Source organism: Dendropsophus ebraccatus, chromosome 2 (assembly GCF_027789765.1).
Source record: "Dendropsophus ebraccatus isolate aDenEbr1 chromosome 2, aDenEbr1.pat, whole genome shotgun sequence".
In the NCBI taxonomy this organism is placed as follows: domain Eukaryota; kingdom Metazoa; phylum Chordata; class Amphibia; order Anura; family Hylidae; genus Dendropsophus; species Dendropsophus ebraccatus.
The window spans coordinates 52,033,693-52,058,855 of record NC_091455.1 but is presented as its reverse complement, the minus strand read 5'-3'; the positions used below and the strand labels follow the sequence as shown (position 1 = coordinate 52,058,855).

At 43.9% G+C, this 25,163-nt stretch overlaps 1 protein-coding gene across 1 annotated transcript in view; it reads right to left on the bottom strand.

The window, feature by feature from the left end:
* TTPA (alpha tocopherol transfer protein) overlaps window positions 1–18,180 on the bottom strand; it is a 30,189-nt gene extending 12,009 nt beyond the window's left edge. Inside the window, exons 1-3 of the mRNA XM_069959998.1 lie at window positions 17,862–18,180; window positions 2,201–2,354; window positions 550–743 (exon numbers count right to left, since the gene is read on the bottom strand). Coding sequence (XP_069816099.1) covers window positions 550–743; window positions 2,201–2,354; window positions 17,862–18,065 — 552 coding nt within the window. The 5' untranslated portion in view covers window positions 18,066–18,180. The remainder of the gene's footprint in view (window positions 1–549; window positions 744–2,200; window positions 2,355–17,861) is intronic.
* Window positions 18,181–25,163: the final 6,983 nt, after the last annotated feature.

Genomic DNA, 25,163 nt, shown 5'->3' with positions numbered 1-25,163 from the left:
CACACACCCTTCATATAAGATCTGAATAAACTTACTATTTATAAGTAGCTCTCTGCCACCCTGATTACTTTTTTATATGGTTCTCCTATTCCAGCACTGATTCCAAGTGTTTTATTCTTAACAATGTCATTTAATATTTAATAGCTGGCCAGCCCCTTTAAGACAACTACATTTTATGTACCTGCAGCAGCCACTAGGTGGGGTTTCTTATAAACGTATCCAGCATGGAAATCTGTACAGTATAATCTACATGCAGCTTCTCTTCACATTTCTTGAGATGCATTTATACTGGGCGGATTTGATACATTACACAAAAGTTCTTATACATTTACAATGTTAATAGTAATACAGATAAGCCATGCTGGGCATTTTGTTCCTTTTATTGTCTTTCAGTATTTTTTATGTTAATATTCTTTATACTTTTTTATTAGTGATTAGCTGCTATTGGCAATTCAGACGGTTTCAAACCCTATATGGGAAAATCAGCAAATGGTTTATGTAAACCCGGCCTATTAGCTAAAGTAGAGAAACGTAAAAAGCTTCACCTACTGTCATGACTGCAGCAATCCTTTTGGCAATGGACGGGCTGATCTGAAATGCATGAACTAATCTCCACCCCTGCAGATCAAATATAGCCTTAATACCGTTCCTCTGAGTCTCCGCTTCCTTCACTATAAGCTCAGATGTTATAAGGCTCACTCGGAAGACTTCATATGCCGTAAACTGCTTTGGGTCCCATTTTTCTAGAACACATGGAAACATTTGTAATAATATTATACATACATATATATATTCTGTACAATCTACAGTATGGGGAACAATATCCCTTAAAATATGTGAGCCTCTTTTAGGCTATGTTCAGATACCATCAAAATGATGGAATTTTTTATCGGATGGCGGTCATTTAATGGCAAAAACGGACCACTATTTTAAAACAATAGCCGTTATCCATAAAATAAAGGCCCTTCTTGTAAAAAAACAGCCATTATTTGCCATTAAGTGATGGCCGTCCAACAAAAACTGCCATCGTATTGACGGTGTATGAATCCAGCCTTAAAGCCACTCTGTACCCACAATCTGCCCCCACAAACCAGTTGTACCATTGGATAGCTGCTTTTAACCCAAGATCTGTGCTGGGCTCTGTTCGGCAGGTGATGCAGTTATTGTCCTAAAAAAACTTTTAAACTTGCAAGACTGTGTCAAATTGGTGTGGCCTGGAGTGTCTATGCCCTAGGATTCCACTGCCTCTCTGCCCCCCCCCCCCCTCATCATTAGGAATGCCCCAGGCAGAATTTCTCCTAATCACCACTTGTCTGCACAGTGCACATGAGCCTTAACTATGCAGCACATGTGCAGTGTTCAGAGAAGTGATGATTAGGAGAAATCCTGCCTGGGGCATTCCTAATGGTGAAGAGGGTGGGGAGGAGGGATGGGGAGGCGGTGCAGGCCTAGGGCACAGATACATGCTAATCTGATACAGGGCTGCGAGTTTAAAAGTTGTTTTTAGGACAACAACTGCATCATTTGCCGTACGGACCCCAGGACAGATCTTGGATTAAAAGCAGCTATCTGAACGTACAAGCGGTTTGGGGGGGGGGGGGTTCAGATTGTGGGTACAGAGTTGTTTTAAACTGGACCAAGACATGGCAGCTGAAAATTGGAGAACGTTCCCCTACCATACAATGTTCCTTTATAACACCAGCTACAATGCATCTGAAAAAGTGCAAAATAAAAACCCATAATTGCAATAATTGACCCCGTACACAGCCAGACATAATAACCCTAAAATAGACCAATAATTTGTATCGATGTATATTGCAGTACAAATAAATAGGCTCAAGCTAACAGGAGAACAAAGCATGTGGCATTTTGTCTTTTTCTTAATTTAGATTTGTTGGTAAGGGTTAATCTGATGTGGGATTTTTACATATATATATATATATATATATATATATATATATATATTTTTTTTTTTTTTTTTTTCTTTACTAGGGCTGTGAAAATCTCAAAATGACGCCCATTTTTATTGGATGGTCATCATTTAATAGATGTAATTTTTAATGACAGCCATTATTTGTATCAAAATGACCTTTTTATATATTAACAGCAGTCATTTTGACGGTTGTGTGAACATAGCCTAATGCTACATGCATCAGTACCAGTGGCAATAAACTTTACAGTCTATATAATATATATTTACCAATTCTATAAATAAGAACTTTGCTGCCATAGGCATCTCTAGAGCGCAGTACACCATGGTAGCCAGCAGCATACAGCTTTAGGAGAGGGGATGGGCGTAGGTCAGCACTGATCTCTGGGCACTCCTTCCTCCACTTGTGGTAGTTCTTCAATAGCTAAAACATAAAAACAATTGTTAGTGTGACCTTTCTATATGAAATAACAACGGACAGCTTGTGTGGATTGATAGGATTCATGCTGCCATAAACAGTACTGATCCTCTGGTGTCTGCTACTTGAACTCTCCACCCTATATATAAGATTTTTTTGTGGATGTGCTATTTATACAGTTTTGTGATATGATCCAGAGATGAGACCCACCCGTCCAGCTATCCTGTTGTCTGGGATTGGGAAAAAGAGGCCCTATTTCTTTCTAAAACCATTAGCAGACTGTTTTTTAATCTTTCCTTATCTTATCAGCTAAATCCAGGAGTTAATGCAGCAGTCAAGAAAAGTATAAGGGACCGCCGCGGCCAGTGATCGGCTGAGCGGCCTGTCAGCTAAGACAGGCTGCTCTGAAGCTGCAGTGCACGGGACCCAGGGAGAAGCGGACCACAAGAGGAGCCCTGGACCATGGATAGGAAATCTATGCAGTTTAAGCAAGGGTTGCAACGTCCATGCAGCCCTTGTTAAACCATTATCAGGCTGTGTAATAGGCCTGGTAAACGAGCGCCAATCTAGAAGACTGGTGCTCGTTTACAGTTATTATCGGGCCCCCATCAGGCCGTGTAATAGTACCCTCGTTTTACTTGAACTCTGGCTTGAAAAAATTAGTTCTGTAGTTTGCAGAATGTAATACAGTTAGGCCGGGTTCATATTATGTATGACAAAGGCCGATCTGTGACACCGCGGTATCACAGTTGAACTTCATACCGGCCGGTACTGCAGTATGATACAGGATTAACTTAATTTCTTTTGATTTGGAATGTGGGCACATTTCGGTGTGCCTGCCTTGTAATTCACCATAGCCGACAATCTAAAGTGCGTCCGGAGCCGCACTTTACATTGTCTCCTCTGCCATTCTTGTGCGGCCGCTATTTCGAAACAATTCGAAAACAATGAGCATGTTCAGTATTTTGGACACTATTTTTTCAACCAAAACCAGGAGTGTGTCAAAACGCTGAAAACCTACTATGCTAATAATTTGTGTGAACTCAGTAACGGACGATTTTCTGTTCTTCTTGAGCACTGATGGTGAGTTCCCCATATACTTCAATAGAGCACATTATTACATTAAAAATACGGCCATATTTATTTACTGTGTGTGAACATAGCCTCAATGTTACTCTATAGGGCTACTCACATGGGTGTATAAAATATGCATGGATTTTAATTAACACAGAATGTGCTACTTTTTTTTTCTTTTTCTTTTTGCTGATAGAAAACACTTATTGAAGTCTATGGAAAGGAATTAAAAATGGATATTTTCGTATTTTGGCTATGTTCCCACAATGTCTTTTGAGTAAAAAAAAAAATGCTAATAATGACCACCATAATATATTTGTGTTTCAGATCGGTATTGCAGACATACTCCAATAAACGTGTGTGAAACAGGCAAAAAACTACAATGGCATTTTCCCCCAAAAAAGTGGTGTATGGGAAGTGACCCAGAGTAAGAAGACAAATACAACAGCACCACGCATTCAGCATGCCGCTCAATGGATACTTTGTACAAAATACTGTAAGAGGCAAATGTGTGAAAAATTATGTGATTGTGGGTGCCCTGGGGCAGAGCCGGGTCATCGCAAACCCAAGTCGAGGTCCGCAATGTAAGATCTATTACTGCCTGCCAAAAGTCATTGCAACATAATTGATCATTTAGGGAGTGCATTTATCTGCTGCCAAGACAATACAGCTGTAATGAATGGTTACAGCGTTGTCAGGTTACACCGCTGGTAACTTGAGTTCTACCATAGTAAACTATAGCATAGAATTAGGATTGTATTCCTTCCACAGAGGTAAAGTCGTTGTGTAAACCAGAGCTCCACCTTTGTTTGCTGGTTTCATGTATTCATGCTGTGTTTTGTGCCAGTATGACACTCCTTTCCCAGCACTATAATGTATTACTTCTGTATTACAAGGTGTTCATCTATATCTGAAAGATGCCACATAACTTTAAGCATAGAGAACATTACACGTAGTATTATATGCATGCATACTGTAAAATGTCCACCCCATTTTGTGAAGAAGCCGGCATAAAAATCATGATTGAAACATCTCTAGCTTCTGTTATTGTTGCGGAAAGTTGTGGCCACTAGAGATAAGCAAAGCAGCTGGATTTAATGGGCCTATTACACTGGTCGTTAAGAGGAGCAAACGAGCACTCTCAGCGCTCGTTTGCTCTTCGTTCCCCGCTCGCTGCCGCCGCTATTCAGCGCGGCTGCAGCCAGCGGGTGAGTGCGGGAGGGGGCGGCGGGGAGCTGCGGGGGGGCTGCCCGGGTGATCGCTGATCGTCCGGGCAGCCCATAGGATATAGCAGCGTCTGCTGCCGACGCTCCTATTCAACTGAGCGACGGCAGCAGATCGCTGCTATATCAGTCGCTTGTTTTTCAACATGTTGAAAAACAAGCGACTGCAACGATCAGCCGACATGAACGATGTCGGCTGATCGTTGCACTCTATTCCACGGGACGATTATCATCCGTAGCGGCCGATATCGGCCGAATACGGCCGATAATCGTTTCGTGGAATAGGCCTTTAGTTTCATGAGCTTCGCAAATTTTTGGTCAAACTTCCTAAGATTCAAGAATCAAATCTTAACGAATTTCATTGAAACAGCCAAAACTTAAGTAGCTACAGTACCAGGACTATTACAGAAGGGCAAATTTGTTAAAGTGTAAAAGTGTCAAAAATCGGAAAACCACAATTTAAAAAAAAATGTCAATCAGACTGTCAATCATGTAATTTCTACCATTCCTCTCCTCTCTGTCCCTATACCACTCTGTTAGGGTGCGTGCAAACTACGGAAATCCTGCGTATGACCCGCGGCGTATTCCGTCGCTTGTACCCGCACTCGGCGGCGCGCATCTCCGCCTGTGCCATAGATACTATTCTATGCACGGGCGGATTCCGCATTCCGCCGAAAGAATTGACATGGCACTTCTTTCAGCGGAATCGCCCATGCAGAGAATAGTGTCTATGGCACAGGCGGAGATGCGCACCGCCGCGGGTTATACGCGGGAATTCCGTAGTGTGCACGCACCCTGAGTCTCCCTGCCATCCTGCTCTCTCCTCTAAACACAGCCGACTGGCCACCTCTATTACCGAACCGCCTTATATAGAGGGGTAGGTACTGACATCACAGAGGGGCCTGCAGCTGATTGGACGGGCGCAAGGGATTATAAATAATCCCCTTCTCACGACCAGTGACACACCACACAGTATGTGCAGCCGCCATTTTGCTTTTTTGATAATTTCCCTAACGAATCAGTGAATTCGCTATGCAGAATGAAGTGAATTGACAACGAATCTTGATGTACCAGATTGGCTTCGCTCATCTCTGGTGGCTAGCAATTGATAATGATGTCCATATGCCCATAGGACAGCTCTCTTTCAGAAACAGTGTCACCGTTGTTCACCTTAATTTATGTAAAGGTTCCTAGGGTGCAATTTCCAAAGTAAACAATGTAGAAAAGTGGTGATTATTGTGGAAGAATGTTGTCATATTTTTCTGTATATTTTTTCCTTGAAGAACCTACTATATGCAGATGGTGTGAGAGACCTACTATATGGTGGAAGTTTGGGGGCCTAAGTACTATATCAGGCAGTGTGAGGATCTAACTACAATATAGGGGCAGTGTAAGGGGCTTAACTACTATATGGGGGCAGCGTGAGGGGGCCTAACTACTATATGGGGGGCGTAGTGTGTGGGGCTTAAGGGGTTGTCTGGCCAGGGCCCCATTTTGTGCTATGCCTGGAAGGAGTTAAATGAAAAAGATAACATACACTTAGCTCCCTGACTCCTGCACTGTTGGTCCTGCTATGTCATGTGACTGTTGGGCCTGGTATGTATGGTGCTATTTGCTTCTTTGGTAACTGTATGACTATTGTATTTTTTTGTACATTTATAGTATTACTGTATCATCTTTAGAAAACCTAACATGTTGAAAAAAATTATATATAATACATATATACACACAGTTTTTATTCCCTATTAGTGATGGTGTTGGGGGAGGGGGCACAGGACTCTAGTTTCGCCACTGGTCAGGAGTGATAACAGGTCCTTTTAAGTGTCACAATAGTCAACCTTTTTAAATCTAAGGTTATCAGTGGATGTACAAACTGTACTAATCCGTTTACAAATAACTTTCTGGTTTAGGATAACACAATGGCTTTCGGACAGTATTGCTAAATATTCAGTGAAGAAAACCAATGACACAGGAGTCTTTCACAATTACAGATTACGCAGAAATGCCGGGCTTTCCTGGCACTAAATGTAATCTCCTTTATTTAAGATGACGCTGGTGACTTATTGGTGAAAGAGAGAACAGACATTGCCTCTTATAGTGACAAATCTTGAAATTCAGGAGTCCTAATGTAAAATCTATTACAGTGCAGATGGGTCCAGGGAGACTGCCCCCACTATAGCTAAGCCCAGGTTCATAACGCTTCTTATATGTGAGCGGCCTTGTGTTTACGTATGAATCCACATAACATGATGGGTGTGATTTTACAAATTTTTTTGTATCTTTTTGTAAATGTATTTCATATCTGCAGTTTTTGCTGTGGACTTATTACGCCTTTTGACTTGACCATTTAAGTCAATGGGGAAGATCTGAAATAAATCCACAGCTGATCCAGCGTAACAACTGACATGCTTCAGATTTAAATCCACATGACAGATCAACTGAGATTTAAATATCTGCTGGTGCATTACCATTTTCCTTTTAAAATGTAGGGGTACATTTATTATCAGCGCCAGTTTTTTGCACTTACACATTTTTTTTTTTCGAGCTGAGCAAAAACTCACAGACCTTGCTCGATTAGGCGCACCACCTTGAAGACTCTTGAGCATTTTTTTGTGTGCTTGCTCAATTTTATTGGCTAACAACACTTGGCTAAAGAACAACGTCAGAGTAGGAGTGGAGTATTGCTGTGCAATTTTCTGCACAAAAACTAAAAAACTGCCAGATAAATATGGCCAATAAAAGAAGCATAAACATAAACATAAAACCATGCCCTCACCACACTGTGCGAAAAAATATGGCAGCAAAGTAACATCAAATGTTAAGTATTCAACAGCATCTGATGGGACTAGTAGTCTTTAATAGAACTTTATTGAATATTCCAGACAAGTAGTTGGTCTTTGCCATCAGTTGGTCTTTGCCAAGTATACGCTTGACAAAGACCAACTGATGGTCGAAACGTTGCTACTTGTCAGAAATATGAATTAAAGTTCTATTGAAGACTACTGCTCCCATTAAATGCTGTTGAATCCTTTCATTTCATGTTATAGAGACGTGTCAAAAGTTTTGATCAGTCCGGATCTGAGTGTTTAGACCCGTACCAATCGAGCCAGGAGACGACTGTGCTGCAGCACATCCACTCATGAGTCAGACTCTTTTTTCTAACACAGAGCAAGAGTTGACCGCGTCCTCTCCTGCTCGTTCTCCCGATCAGTAGGGGTGAGAACACTCAGACCCGGACTGATCAAAACTTTATGTAGCGCACAAAAACACCAAATTAGCCCAAATAATGGTGCAAAGAGAATGATAGATGTGCCCCTCAGTGCTGCTTACCTCCACCATATTTGGAAGGGGCTCATGACATACAAAAGGTTGGTCTATCCTTTGTCCGAATAAAGTTTTTAGTCTAGCTACTAGGCCTAAAACTAAGATAAGGCTGCATTCACACATACACATCCCGAAAAATTTTGGAACCATTCAAATAAATGCAGTCATTCACACGATCCGTGCCGTGACCCCCACTGGGATCCATACTGCAAAAAAATAGGACATGTCCTAGTGCGAATCGCGGGATGATCCCCCCCCACCACCACCCAGCAGCAGAGATGACAGGAACGTAGAAGACAACTACTTGCCTACTCCCCCTGTACCAGTGAACATGTAAGCCCGACAGCGCGAGGGGAGTAGGCGAGTAGTTGTCTTCTGCGCTCCTGTCATCTCTGGTCATCATGGAGCGCATCTCGGCAAGGATCGTGTGAATGAGGCCTTAAGCCCCTATTCCACGGGCCGACAGGGACAAACGAGCGCTATCGTTCCCTGCTCGCTGCCGCCGCTATTACACGCAGTGGCGTGTGAGTGCGGGAGGGGCTGCGGGGGGAGGGGATGCCCAGGTGATCGCTAGATCGTCCAGGCAGCCCATAGAGGATAGTGTCAGGCAGATCGCCCAGGCAGCCCATAGAGGATCGCTGCTATCACAGTAGTTTGTCTTTCAACATGTTTGAAAGACAAACGACTGCAACGATCAGCTGACATGAACGATGTTGGCTGATCGTTGCCTTCTATTCCACTGGACGATTATCGGATACGGCCGATAATCGTTCCGTGGAATAGGGCCTTAAGACTTCCACTTCTGGCTATGGTGATAAGAAGATGGCTGGAATGTAATTTCTGTTAAGTGTTTCTGATAAGTTAAAAAAAATCCAGGCAATACATTCCTTTTAAGGCTGGGTTCAAGTTTTGAGTCTTTTTTTAGCCTAATTTTACTCACTAAATTTACTAAAATCTTCAGTGGGTCCAAAAGACAGAAGAAGGTGCAACTCTTTCGATTACAATGTTATTCTGAGTTGCTTCAACTTCTAGTCTGGGTAAAAATATTGCCCAAACTGAGGCCCAAATACAAAGCTCTAAAACTGGCTAAAAGACATAACCTGATTTAAAAGAAGAAATATAACAACGCAACTGAGAAACATTTCAGAGGCAAAAGAAACCACACATACATGTGTACTTAAAGGGGTCGTCCAGATGAATAATTTTCTTTTTAAGTTGAATACTGAATGATAAAGATAACTAGGCATTATTCATGTCCCAGGTCCTGTACCACTGTCATTACTATGTGCACCAAGACTCCTCTTCCTGGACACCTCTTGACAAACAGAAAATACCTCCTATAGCAGGTCACTCCTACAGTCATTGACTGGCTGATGGGTAATGTCTCTCAATTTCCTGTATGTCAAGACAGGAACAGGAAGTGGAGATGGGCAATGATGTGGTACTGGAATGGCAGCAATCTGGAAGGGAAGTGATGCTTTTTTTTATTATTATTATTGTTACACCCAGTCAGGCCTTTTTAGGCACCAGGTTAATATAGTTGCCCATTCCAAATAATATGAGGATAGTGACAAACTGGTCAAATAACAAACCTTTAGCCAGATATGAAAACCTGAGAAAATTGACGTTGCTTAGGAAGGCCAGGTTTGCTGAGTGCTTATTGTAGAGAAAAGCATCGTAGGTCAGATTAGGAGGGTATCCCTTAGTAAGGTTTAAGTCTTAAAGACAGGTCAGTAGGTCAGATATAGAGAGGATAGAGTTGAGGAGTGGTCAGACAGAGAAGAAGAAGTAGAAGCCCCTAGTGCCACAGAATGCACTAGGACATCCAGGAGAGACTTGAGTATCCACCATTGGGCCTGGGTATGGCAGCAGAAGTCAGATTGCATAACTTTTTACAGGATGACATGAAACATCTTTTTTTTAATACCTGAATATTTCGGCTTTGTGACACATGCTGAAAATATATGAAAGTAAATTATTATAATTAACCCTTTTACGACCACAAGTCATTGGTTCCTCAATGCCCAGGTCGTTTTGGACTGCACCTTATGGGATCATAATGATCCCATAAGCTAAAGTCCATAGAACAGTGGCAGGGGAGAGAGGGGAGGGGGCAGAGCTCATGGCCACACGCTGGCCTTACCTCCCTCCCTTCCCCGCCGGCCTCTGTAGCCAGGACATAGGAAGCCTTAATGGCTACCATCGGGACTCTACAATCACATCGCAGAGCCCTGATGGTTACCAGACAAGGAATTCTCCCTCTGTCTGAAGCCCTATGAACTCTCTGTCTAAAGCCCTATAGATGATGTGGTCCCTATAGATGCTGCGGTCTATAGGGTTAAAGCGCTGCTCCAGTGCTGACAGTTGCGGCAGATCCCTGGCTATCACTGACAGTCGGTACCCGCCACGGATTACAAGAGGCACAGAAGTCATCCTGCATTGTAAATTAACTTTGCTGCAGTATCGGGCATAGGCTGCAGCGGTGTTTGTTTACTGTGCAGAGGCAGGAGGGGGTTAAAGGCTAATTGTTATGGGGTAGGGGAAATAATATGGAATACCTCAATGTTAAATCATCAAGATAAAAAAAATCTTCACACTGCCTTAAAATCTTGGAAAGATGCCAACAAAAACGCCAGCGGCCAGATGTTAGCTTGAAGTCAGTGGAAGTTTATGATATACCTTACACACCAGGCGTTTCTTTTTTTTTTGTGTGTGGCTTTTCTCTCCTCTCTGGCGTTTTTGTGGCTCTTTGGAAGATTTTCCAAAATTGAGCATGCTTAGGGTGGCGTTTTTTGGGCAAACTGTGGCGTTTTTTGCTCACAAAGAAGTCAATGGGAATATTCTGGTCATCTCAAAAATGCCATTGCTGTGTGTTTGGTTGGGTTTTTTTCCTGGCATTTTCGTACCCTTTTGGTCCAGCAACTATGTCCTTTGATGGCAAAAGAAAAGGAAGTTCACCCATCTTGGTGCATGGATATGTTTTTCCTGTAGAAAAACTTTAAAGGGGTACTACGGGCAAATGTTAAAAATCACAAAGGGCAGGGGGTGGTGGGAATGTTGGCTGTACTCCCGACTTGTTCAGATGATATCGGTGAAGATAGGGGTTGGATGTGATGGAACACCACCGCCCGACACCTTTGTTCTGAGAGAGAAAAGCTGTCGCCAGAGCAGTATGGCTGAAGCTTACTCCTCTGCTCCCCATTGAGAATGCAGGAACGCTCAGCAGTGCCATACCTTTCTGTGTATGGGAAGGACAGGAGAGAGAACAGTTATTGAAAGTGTACAGCAGCCTTCAGTCTACCTGCATGTTTTCATTTTATAAACTTCTTGTTTTGTTTATATCCCGTTCTATAATAACTTTTCACTGTTTTAATTAAAATTTTTGCATTTTTACTCTTGTGCCTGTATTTACAAGGTGATTATTTTATTTTGTCCTCAACATTGAGTGATCCTATCATTTTCTTTACTAATCTGGAGAAACATGTGCCATTATTTATACTAATCTATCATTTTTGGGTATGCCACATAAAGCCAGAATATTCAGCTATTAAACAAGCCTTATCTTTATGAGACGTGTATACTATATTTGCTGTGAAGGAAAATGCCGGGTGACGCCATCCTCTAAGTGTGGTCACGGTTGTAAATTATTTATTGCCTGAGTGGGCGAGTAAAATAGAGACCCTAATAGCCTAAATTAGTGATGGTAAAATAAAGTCCAGAGGCCCAGAGAACCTGGTTCTTATCACTTATTTGATATTTGTAAGCATATTATAGAGACACCATGGACAGCTGTGCATTCTGTGTCATGTGATTATTCTTTAGCGTCATCCATATGGCCTCTCTCTATTTAAAATATAGGACGCGAGTGGCAGGCCATGCATACCTCCCAACTTTTGCAAAGAGGGACATGTGTGCCGCGGTCCCCATAGCCACACCCCCATAGCGACCCTCCATAGCCACGCCCCTATAGCGACCCTCCATAGCTACTCCCCTACAGTCACCACTTGCTGCTGACTGAATAGTGCCCTATACAGTATCCAATCCCCCCAAAAATGCCCTATATAGTATTCAATCCCCCCAATAGTGCCACACATAGTATCCAATCCCCTACATAGTGCCCCACATAGTATCCAATTCCCCTATATAGTGGCCACATAGTATCTAATGCCCCATATAGTGGCCCACATAGTATCCAATCCTCCACATAGTGCCCCACATTGTATCCAATGCCCCCATATAGTGCCCCACATAGTATCTAATGCCCCATATAGTGCCACACATAGTATCCAATCCCCCACATAGTATCCAATGCCCCCATATAGTGCCCCACATAGTAGCCTATGCCCCCATATAGTGCCCCACATACTAGCCAATGCCCCCATATAGTATCCAATGCCCCCATATAGTGCCCCACATAGTAGCCAATCCCCATATAGTGCCCCACATAGTAGCCAATCCCCCCATATAGTGCCCCACATACTAGCCAATCCCCATATAGTGCCCCACATAGTAGCCAATCCCTCCATATAGTGCCCCACATAGTAGCCAATCCCTCCATATAGTGCCCTACATAGTAGCCAATCCCCCACAGAGTGCCCCACATAGTAGCCAATGCCCCATATAGTGCCCACATAGTAGCCAATGGCCCCATATATGCCCCACATAGTAGCCAATTACCCATATAAAGCCCACATAGTAGCCAATGCCCCCATATATGCCCCACATAGTATCCAATCCCCCATATAGTGCCCCACATAGTAGCCAATGCCCCCATATATGCCCCACATAGTAGCCAATGCCCCATATAGTGCCCCACATAGTAGCCAGTCCCCCATATAGTGCCCACATAGTAGCCAATCCTGTCCAGGACAGTTGGGAGCTATGGGCCATGTATAAGCTTCACTGGCATAGAAAATAAAGCAATATAGACTATGGGGGAGATTTATCAAACATGGTGTAAAGTGAAACTGGCTCAGTTGCCCCTAGCAACCAATCAGATTCCACCTTTCATTTTCCAAAGCGTCTGTGAGGAATGAAAGGTGGAATCTGATTGGTTGCTAGGGGCAACTGAGCCAGTTTCACTTTACACCATGTTTTATAAATCTCCCCTATATTTTTTGCTCTGACAATTTTAGGAACATAACAGAAAGATACAGTTTCAGGCTATGTTCACACAACGTATGAGACCGGCCATTCCGTGACCGGTCGTTCGCTCTCTGCCCGAATCATCCCGGTCGGTACTTAAGTACCGGCCGGATGATCTTTCAGCCGTAGAGCTCTGATGCGGGCGCATCAGCGCGCGCCCGCATCAGAGCTTCCCATAGCACGCAGTGAAGCGAGCGGCCGGAGCCGCTCGCTTCACTGTGTGAACTGACAGGGTTTCCTACAGCCGCAATTAATTGAATTGCGGCCGCAGAAAACTGGCATGTCAGTTATTTGGAGCGCCGCACGGATCCCGGCCGGAGCGTATAGGCATTGTTCCACCAAGCAAAAAGTACAGCTGTTGTTGCCGATGGCCACAACGGCCGTGCTTTTACGTAGTGTGAACATAGCCTTAGGCTATGTTCACGCAACAATTTTCAACAGCCGTTATTTTGAGTATCAAACAACGGCCGTTGTTTAACATACTTTAGCGGCCGTCTTTGTAAGTTTAAGTGTCCCGCATTTAAGTTTAGGTTGAATGATGGCCGCTTTTAGCACCCTTTTAGGTGTGCCTATTTGTAAAGGTCCATTGAATTTTGTTTAAAAGACGCACGGCCCAAAATAAAAAATATATATATTCTATTTGTGAACAAATAACGGCCATTGTTTTACTAAAAAAGACAGTTTGTGAACATAGCCTTAAAAGTGGTATAACCATCAGGTAACATTACCACTGGATAAGTGAATAACTTTGATAGACATCTAACCGCAGAGCCATGAGCCATTCCACACAACCTCAAGTTCATTCACCAAGGCTGCACTACAGAGGAAGGGGATGGGGTGCTAGAATTGCTCATGGCAGTGATCCCTGAGAATTTAGCGGTCGAACTAACCAACACCAATACTAAGCACACATAACATCCCTTGCCTGTCAATTTCAATGATAATACATACTTGCAGCGGGATTGACATCCTGCTGCAAGTATGTAAGTGACAGCCCCCTGAATCCCCCCCCCCCCCCCCCCCCCCCCCCCCCCCCCGACCCTTAAAGCATAGAATCCTCCAGTGGGAACAATCAGGAATAACCCATAGTTCAGACTCATTGTTATGCGTGCAAACTGCATAGTGTGAACAAGTGTTAGTGTGAATGTGCTGGCTTTAACTGCTTTGTTATGTAACCCATAGTTCAAACGCAGCTACATCCTTATATTCTCCATGTTCTTGTGTCAGATCTCTAATGTTCTGCTCTTAGAAGACCCCGTAAACTGGTTATTCCTATAAAAAAATGGAGCAACAAAAGACTCAACCCCATGAGCTGCTATGGCCTCTCCAGCTGTTATTCCACACATAGCATGGACGCCAGCTGGCAAAAGAGTGAAAATAGAGGGATGCCGAGGGGACAATGGTGAATGTGGGGCGCCAGAGCTGTACGGAAAACCACTGATAACCTCTCACTATTTATTTTTATTATTATGCATTTTTATTTTACAACATTAAATTTTGGTGGTGTTTTTTAAAGCCATAACATCTGTCAGCAAAAAAAAAAAAAAAAAAAAAAAAAAAAGCTGTTAAGCCATAAAATCCAGGCTAAAGGATTTTTAATGTTTCCCTCCCCCTGTAGACTGTAAGCCCTCTCAGGCAGAGCCCTTTCTCCCTATGTATTAGTCTTTAAATTAACATATTCATGATTATCGTTCCAGCTGTTGCAAAGCTACAACTTTAACTTCACTTACAGCCTTTGGCTATGTTCACACATAGTATTTCCATCAGTCTTTTGGTCAGTGGTTTTTTAACCAGAATCAGGAGTGGAACCATCAGGGCAAAATTGTAATGAAAAGATTTGCCGGTTCTGTGTTTTGCAGTGGGGGATTGTGCATTACATATACTGTATATATACACACACACACACACACACACAACACATATTGTGCAATGCAAATAACTGCCTTAAAGGGGTTGTCCTATCTCCCCACATTCTGCTCGGCCCCACCGCGTCCCACTCTCACTTACTGTTTTTTTTTTTTTTTTGAGGGGATTGAGGATGGGATGCCGTGATGCTAAGCAGAAGGAGCTGGGCACTGCTGCGTCTCCCTCTGACATTACACCTGTCTCATGGGACAATTCATCCATAGGGAGACATATACATAGCAATAATACACCAGCTACCAACCACCAGTCAGGTCACTGCTAGGCAACTGCTGCCAACATAACAGCAAGAGAAGGGGGCCAAACCTGAAGAGAAAACTAACAAAGGTTTAGGGGATAGGAATACCCCTTTAATAGCACACCAACAAATAGACATGGATGGGTAGAAAAATCATTAGAGAAATAAACAGAGAAATAAACAAATAGAAAACAATATGTAATCCATATAGATAATAAATACCTACTCTATGCAGAAGCTGCTGGCTCAGAGATATTGTAGGTAATACATGAATCGTATACACAATATATGAGATATAAAACTATAGATAACAGACATTTTGATCATATATAATAAATCACACATACACAGTACTACCGACCATATCACAGATCTATATGGCAATGCTGCTCCTCGCAGGGGCTATATTAGTAGTAGTGGGTTGACACAACGTATGACCTGGCCGTGTTTGACCACATTTTTCTGTACGCTGCAGTGTTTCACTATTCATTTTAACATACAGAAAAATGTTGTCAACCACATCTTGTATGTATTTTTTCCTTTAAACGTATACGTTAGACATACATCAAAAACGCAGTGTGGACCTAGCCTTACTCTGACAGCCTGATGTATGCAGAAGTCTCCGGCTCTGAGAAACTGTAGAAAATACCGACAGTACACCGACAGCCTGCACTATGTACACCGACAGCCTGCACTATGTACACCGACAGCCTGCACTATGTACACCAACAGCCTGCACTATGTACACCAACAGCCTGCACTATGTACACCAACAGCCTGCACTATGTAGAAGTTCCTGATGTACTGTACATACTAGATGGATCATACATGGGATACAATATATATATATATATATATATATATATATATATATATACCAGTGCAGTGTTTGCACATACATACATACATACATACATACCCTACAGCCTGATCGGGCTTTAGATACTGTGCATATGGATGGCATTTATAAGCTATAATAGATCACACTATATGACATAGAAGGAGCAGTATTAGTAGTAATCACTATATACATATGCCAGTTTAAGTAGTAGTGTCAGGGGCTGTATTGCTATGGGCTGAGTTCACACTAAGTAAAAAAAGAGAGAAAGAGCGTCTGCTTTTTCTTTTTAAATGACGCCCATTATTACAGCATTTTATTTACCTCAATGGAATAAGGGACATCCAATGCATATAGGGCCACATGTATCATCCGGCGAACGGATGATTTTCGGCGGAAAGTGCCGATTTGCGTATTTTTTGATTCGCAAATGGCCGATTTGCGAATAAAATATTCGCAAATCGCCACTTTCCGCCGAGTACGCCAGGGGGGCGGAAAGGAGGCGTGTAGTGGGCGGAACTAAGGCGGACTCAGAGTCTTCGCGATTTACCATCCGTTCCGCCTAAATGTACGCCGAAAACCTACTCCAGTCCTCAGCTGGCGTAGGTTTTCGGCGGTGCGCACCGGAGCTGCGGGGGCATTTATAAGTCCGGCGTAAAAAAAAAGCCGGACTTAATAAATGCCACCCATAGTGTTTTAAATAACAGATTTTGTTTGCGCGGACGTCAAAATAATGATCATGACAATTATTCGCAAACTTTATTTTTTAGTTGTTCACATATTTTTTCTTTTTTCACCGTCCTTACTTACTTACTAATCATTTCAATGGACTTTTCAATTAAAGTAACACCCAAAGGGCAATCATCCACCTGAACTAGAATAATGTACCAACAGCCGCCATTATCATAACGGGCGGCCAATATAAAAAATATATTCCTGGCTTTGGCTTCAATTGTTTCTGTCAGATAAATCTGTCTATGTAAACACACCATCACTCTGACCGCCTATGTATATGTATAGATAAAAAAAATTATCATATATAAGATATATAATATCTAACACATGACACTATATAATATAGTGGGAGCAGTAGTAGTATACAATATACACTCATCCATACACTTACTCTGACAGCCTAATCCATGCAGAAGTCTCTGGCTCTGAGATATGTATAGATAATATACTGATGAATAATATATTAATGATATATAGAACATATAATACACAGATGACAGTATATAATATAGGAGGAGCAGTAGTAGTATACACCATGCTCTCACCCATACACTTACTCTGATCCATGCAGAAGTCTCTGGCTCTGAGATATGTATAGATAATATACTGATGAATAATATATTTATGATATATAGAACATATAATACACAGATGACACTATATAATATAGGGGGAGCAGTAGTAGTATACACCATGCTCTCACCCATACACTTACTCTGACAGCCTAATCCATGCAGAAGTCTCTGGCTCTGAGATATGTATAGATAATATACTGATGAATAATATATTAATGATATATAGAACATATAATACACAGATGACAGTATATAATATAGGAGGAGCAGTAGTAGTATACACCATGCTCTCACCCATACACTTACTCTGATCCATGCAGAAGTCTTTGGCTCTGATATACTGAAGATAACTGATATATAATACACAGATGACAGTATATAATACAGGAAGATCAGTAGTAGTAGTAGTATACACTATGCACCCATACATACACTTACTCTGACAGCCTGATCCATGCAGAAGTCTCTGGCTCGGAGGAACCTGAGTAAGAAGCCATCGGAGAGCCCCAGGGGCCAGTGGCCGCTCTCCGCCTCTGCCCTCTGCCGGATGATCCTGATGGCCGCAGCCACCGCCGGGGAGTGCTCGGGCAGCTCGTTCAGCCCCGGGTTCCCCCGCTCATAGTCCTCCGGAGCCTCCGACATGTTCTAGCACAGAGCAGGGAAGTTTGGGGAATGTTCCTCCTCCTGCTGCTGCGGGGAGGGAGGCGGCCGTGCTGGGCTGTGCCCTACAGCAAGTGCGGCCAGTGTCACAGGGACTGAGACCTTACAGACTGTACAGTGCTGTGTACACTGAGGGCGAGACTGACCACATACACAGTGCTGTGTACACTGAGGGCGAGACTGACCACATACACAGCGCAGTGTACACTGAGGGCGAGACTGACCACATACACAGTGCTGTGTACACTGAGGGCGAGACTGACCACATACACAGTGCTGTGTACACTGAGGGCGAGACTGACCACATACACAGCGCAGTGTACACTGAGGGCGAGACTGACCACATACACAGTGCTGTGTACACTGAGGGCGAGACTGACCACATACACAGCGCTGTGTACACTGAGGGCGAGACTGACCACATACACAGTGCTGTGTACACTGAGGGCGAGACTGACCACATACACAGCGCTGTGTACACTGAGGGCGAGACTGACCACATACACAGTGCTGTGTACACTGAGGGCGAGACTGACCACATACACAGCGCTGTGTACACTGAGGGCGAGACTGACCACATACTCAGTGCTGTGTACACTGAGGGCGAGACTGACCACATACACAGTGCTGTGTACACTGAGGGCGAGACTGACCACATACACAGCGCAGTGTACACTGAGGGCGAGACTGACCACATACTCAGTGCTGTGTACACTGAGGGCGAGACTGACCACATACTCAGTGCTGTGTACACTGAGGGCGAGACTGACCACATACACAGTGCTGTGTACACTGAGGGCGAGACTGACCACATACACAGCGCTGTGTACACTGAGGGCGAGACTGACCACATACTCAGTGCTGTGTACACTGAGGGCGAGACTGACCACATACACAGTGCTGTGTACACTGAGGGCGAGACTGACCACATACACAGCGCAGTGTACACTGAGGGCGAGACTGACCACATACTCAGTGCTGTGTACACTGAGGGCGAGACTGACCACATACACAGTGCTGTGTACACTGAGGGCGAGACTGACCACATACACAGCGCTGTGTACACTGAGGGCGAGACTGACCACATACACAGTGCTGTGTACACTGAGGGCGAGACTGACCACATACACAGCGCTGTGTACACTGAGGGCGAGACTGACCACATACACAGTGCTGTGTACACTGAGGGCGAGACTGACCACATACACAGCGCAGTGTACACTGAGGGCGAGACTGACCACATACACAGTGCTGTGTACACTGAGGGCGAGACTTACCACATACACAGTGCTGTGTACACTGAGGGCGATACTGACCACATACACAGCGCAGTGTACACTGAGGGCGATACTGACCACATACACAGTGCTGTGTACACTGAGGGCGATACTGACCACATACACAGCGCAGTGTACACTGAGGGCGATACTGACCACATACACAGTGCTGTGTACACTGAGGGCGATACTGACCACATACACAGCGCTGTGTACACTGAGGGCGATACTGACCACATACACAGCGCTGTGTACACTGAGGGCGAGACTGACCACATACACAGCGCAGTGTACACTGAGGGCGAGACTGACCACATACACAGTGCTGTGTACACTGAGGGCGATACTGACCACATACACAGCGCTGTGTACACTGAGGGCGATACTGACCACATACACAGCGCAGTGTACACTGAGGGCGAGACTGACCACATACACAGTGCTGTGTACACTGAGGGCGATACTGACCACATACACAGCGCTGTGTACACTGAGGGCGAGACTGACCACATACACAGTGCTGTGTACACTGAGGGCGAGACTGACCACATACACAGTGCTGTGTACACTGAGGGCGAGACTGACCACATACACAGCGCAGTGTACACTGAGGGAGAGACTGACCACATACACAGCGCTGTGTACACTGAGGGCGAGACTGACCACATACACAGTGCTGTGTACACTGAGGGCGAGACTGACCACATACACAGTGCTGTGTACACTGAGGGCGAGACTGACCACATACACAGTGCTGTGTACACTGAGGGCGAGACTGACCACATACACAGTGCTGTGTACACTGAGGGCGAGACTGACCACATACACAGTGCTGTGTACACTGAGGGCGATACTGACCACATACACAGTGCTGTGTACACTGAGGGTGAGACTGACCACATACACAGTGCTGTGTACACTGAGGGCGAGACTGACCACATACACAGTGCTGTGTACACTGAGGGCGAGACTGACCACATACACAGTGCTGTGTACACTGAGGGCGAGACTGACCACATACACAGTGCAGTGTACACTGAGGGCGAGACTGACCACATACACAGTGCTGTGTACACTGAGGGCGAGACTGACCACATACACAGCGCTGTGTACACTGAGGGCGAGACTGACCACATACACAGTGCTGTGTACACTGAGGGCGAGACTGACCACATACACAGCGCAGTGTACACTGAGGGCGAGACTGACCACATACACAGCGCAGTGTACACTGAGGGCGAGACTTACCACATACTCAGTGCTGTGTACACTGAGGGAGAGACTGACCACATACACAGTGCTGTGTACACTGAGGGCGATACTGACCACATACACAGTGCTGTGTACACTGAGGGCGAGACTGACCACATACACAGTGCTGTGTACACTGAGGGTGAGACTGACCACATACACAGTGCTGTGTACACTGAGGGTGAGACTGACCACATACACAGTGCTGTGTACACTGAGGGCGATACTGACCACATACACAGTGCTGTGTACACTGAGGGCGATACTGACCACATACACAGTGCTGTGTACACTGAGGGCGAGACTGACCACATACACAGCACTGTGTACACTGAGGGTGATACTGACCACATACACAGTGCTGTGTACACTGAGGGCGAGACTGACCACATACACAGTGCTGTGTACACTTACGGCGAGACTGACCACATATACAGCGCAGAGTACACAGGGGGTGACATCAGTACTACTGACCACATACACAGTGCTGTATATACAGAGTGAAATCAGTACTGTTGACCACATACACAGCGCAGTGTACACAGGGGGTGATATCAGTACTATTGACCACATACACAGTGCTGTATATACAGGGTAATATCAGTACTACTGACCACATACACAGTGCTGTATATACAGGGTAATATCAGTACTACTGACCACATACACAGTGCTGTATATACAGGGTGATATCAGTACTACTGACCACATACACAGTGCTGTGTACACAGGGTGATATCAGTACTACTGACCACATACACAGTGCTGTATATACAGGGTAATATCAGTACTACTGACCACATACACAGCGCTGTATATACAGGGTGATATCAGTACTACTGACCACATACACAGTGCTGTATATACAGAGGGTGATATCAGTACTACTGACCACATACACAGTGCTGTATATACAGGGTAATATCAGTACTACTGACCACATACACAGTGCTGTATATACAGGGGGTGATATCAGTACTACTGACCACATACACAGTGCTGTATATACAGGGTGATATCAGTACTACTGACCACATACACAGTGCTTTATATACAGGATGATATCAGCAGTACTGACCACATACACAGTGCTGTATATACAGGGTGATATCAGTACTATTGAGACCACAAACACAGTGCTGTATATACAGGGTGATATCAGTACTACTGACCACATACACAGTGCTGTATATACAGGGTGATATCAGTACTACTGACCACATACACAGTGCTGTAAATACAGGGGGTGATATCAGTACTACTGACCACATACACAGTGCTGTATATACAGGGGGTGATATCAGTACAACTGACCACATACACAGTGCTGTGTATACAGGGTGATATCAGTACTACTGACCACATACACAGTGCTTTATATACAGACTGATATCAGCAGCACTGACCACATACGCAGTGCTTTATATACAGGATGATATCAGTACAATTGACCACATACACAGTGCTTTATATACAGAGTGATATCAGCAGTACTGACCACATACACAGCGCTGTGTACACAGAGGGTGACATCAGTACTACTGACCACATACACAGTGCTGTATATACAGGGTGATATCAGTACTATTGAGACCACAAACACAGTGCTGTATATACAGGGTGATATCAGTACTACTGACCACATACACAGTGCTGTATATACAGGGTGATATCAGTACTACTGACCACATACACAGTGCTGTAAATACAGGGGGTGATATCAGTACTACTGACCACATACACAGTGCTGTATATACAGGGGGTGATATCAGTACAACTGACCACATACACAGTGCTGTGTATACAGGGTGATATCAGTACTACTGACCACATAGACAGTGCTTTATATACAGACTGATATCAGCAGCACTGACCACATACGCAGTGCTTTATATACAGGATGATATCAGTACAATTGACCACATACACAGTGCTTTATATAAAGAGTGATATCAGCAGTACTGACCACATACACAGCGCTGTGTACACAGAGGGTGACATCAGTACTACTGACCACATACACAGTGCTGTATATATAGGGTGATATCAGCACTACTGACCACATACACAGTGCTGTGTATACAGGGGGTGATATCAGTACTAATGACCACATACACAGTGCTGTATATACAGGGTGATATCAGTACTACTGACCACATACACAGCGCTGTATATACAGGGTGATAACAGTACTTCTGATGACATACACAGTGCTGTATATACAGGATGACATCAGTACTACTGACCACATACACAGCACTGTATATACACAGGGTGATATCAGCACTACTGACCACATACACAGTGCTTTCATTGCTTTATATACAGGATGATATCAGTATTATTGACCACATACACAGCGCTTTATATACAGGGGGTGATATCAGTACTACTGACCACATACACAGTGCTGTATATACAGGGTGATATCAGTATTATTGACCACATACACAGCGCTTTATATACAGGGGGTGATATCAGTACTACTGACTACATACACAGTGCTTTATATACAGAGTGATATCAGCAGTACTGACCACATCCACAGCACTGTGTACACAGAGGGCGACATCAGTACTACTGACCACATACACAGTGCTGTATATACAGGGTGATATCAGTACTACTGACCACATACACAGTGCTGTATATACAGGGTGATATCAGTACTACTGACCACATACACAGTGCTGTATATACAGGGGGTGATATCAGTACTACTGACCACATACACAGTGCTTTATATACAGGGTGATATCAGTACTACTGACCACATACACAGTGCTTTATATACAGGATGATATCGGTACAACTGACCACATACACAGTGCTATGTATACAGGGTGATATCAGTACTGCTGACCTCATACACAGTGCTGTATATACAGGGTGATATCAGTACTACTGACCACATACACCTTGCTTTATATACAGAGTGATATCAGCAGTACTGACCACATACACAGCGCTGTATATACAGGGTAATATCAGCACTACTGACCACATACACAATGCTGTATATACAGGGGGTGATATCAGTACTACTGACCACATACACAGTGCTGTATATATAGGGTTATATCAGCACTACTGACCACATGCACAGCACTGTGCATACAGGGGGTAATATCAGTACTACTGACCACATACACAGTGCTGTATATACAGGATGATATCAGTACTACTGACCACATACACAGTGCTTTATATACAGGGTAATATCAGTACGACTGACCACATACACAGAGCTGTATATACAGGGTTATATCAGCACTACTGACCACATGCACAGCACTGTGCATACAGGGGGTGATATCAGTACTACTGACCACATACACAGTGCTTTATATTCAGGGTGATATCAGTACTACTGACCACATACACAGTGCTTTATATACAGGGTGATATCAGTACTACTGACCACATACACAGTGCTTTATATACAGGGTGATATCAGTACTACTGACCACATACACAGTGCTTTATATACAGGGTAATATCAGCACTACTGACCACATACACAGTGCTGTATATACAGGGGGTGATATCAGTACTGCTGACCACATACACAGTGCTTTATATACAGAGTGATATCAGCACTACTGACCACATACACAGTGCTGTATATACAGGATGATATCAGCACTACTGACCACATACACAGTGCTGTGTATACAGGGGGTGATATCAGTACTACTGACCACATACACAGTGCTGTATATACAGGGTGATATCAGTACTACTGACCACATACACAGTGCTGTATATACAGGGTAATATCAGTACTACTGACCACATACACAGTGCTGTATATGCAGGGTGATATCAGTACTACTGACCACATACACAGTGCTGTATATACAGGGTGATATCAGTACTACTGACCACATACACAGCGCTGTATATACAGGGTGATATCAGTACTAGTGACTATATACACAGTGGTATTTATACAGAAAGATATCAGCACTACTGACCACATACACAGCGCTGTATATACAGGAGGTGATATCAGTACTACTGACCACATACACAGCGCTGTATATACAGGAGGTGATATCAGTACTACTGACCACATACACAGCGCTGTATATACAGGAGGTGACATCAGTACTACTGACCACATACACAGCGCTGTATATACAGGAGGTGACATCAGTACTACTGACCACATACACAGCGCTGTATATACAGGGTGATATCAGCACTACTGACCACATACACAGTGATGTGTACACAGGGGGTGATATCAGTACTACTGACCACATACACAGTGCTTTATATACAGGGTAATATCAGTACTACTGACCACATACACAGTGCTGTATATACAGGGTGATATCAGTACTACTGACCACATACACAGTGCTGTATATACAGGGTGATATCAGTACTACTGACCACATACACAGTGCTGTATATTTAGGGTGATATCAGCACTACTGACCACATACACAGCGCTGTATATACAGGGTGATATCAGCACTACTGACCTCATACACAGTGCTGTATATACAGGGGGTGATATCAGTACTACTGACCACATACACAG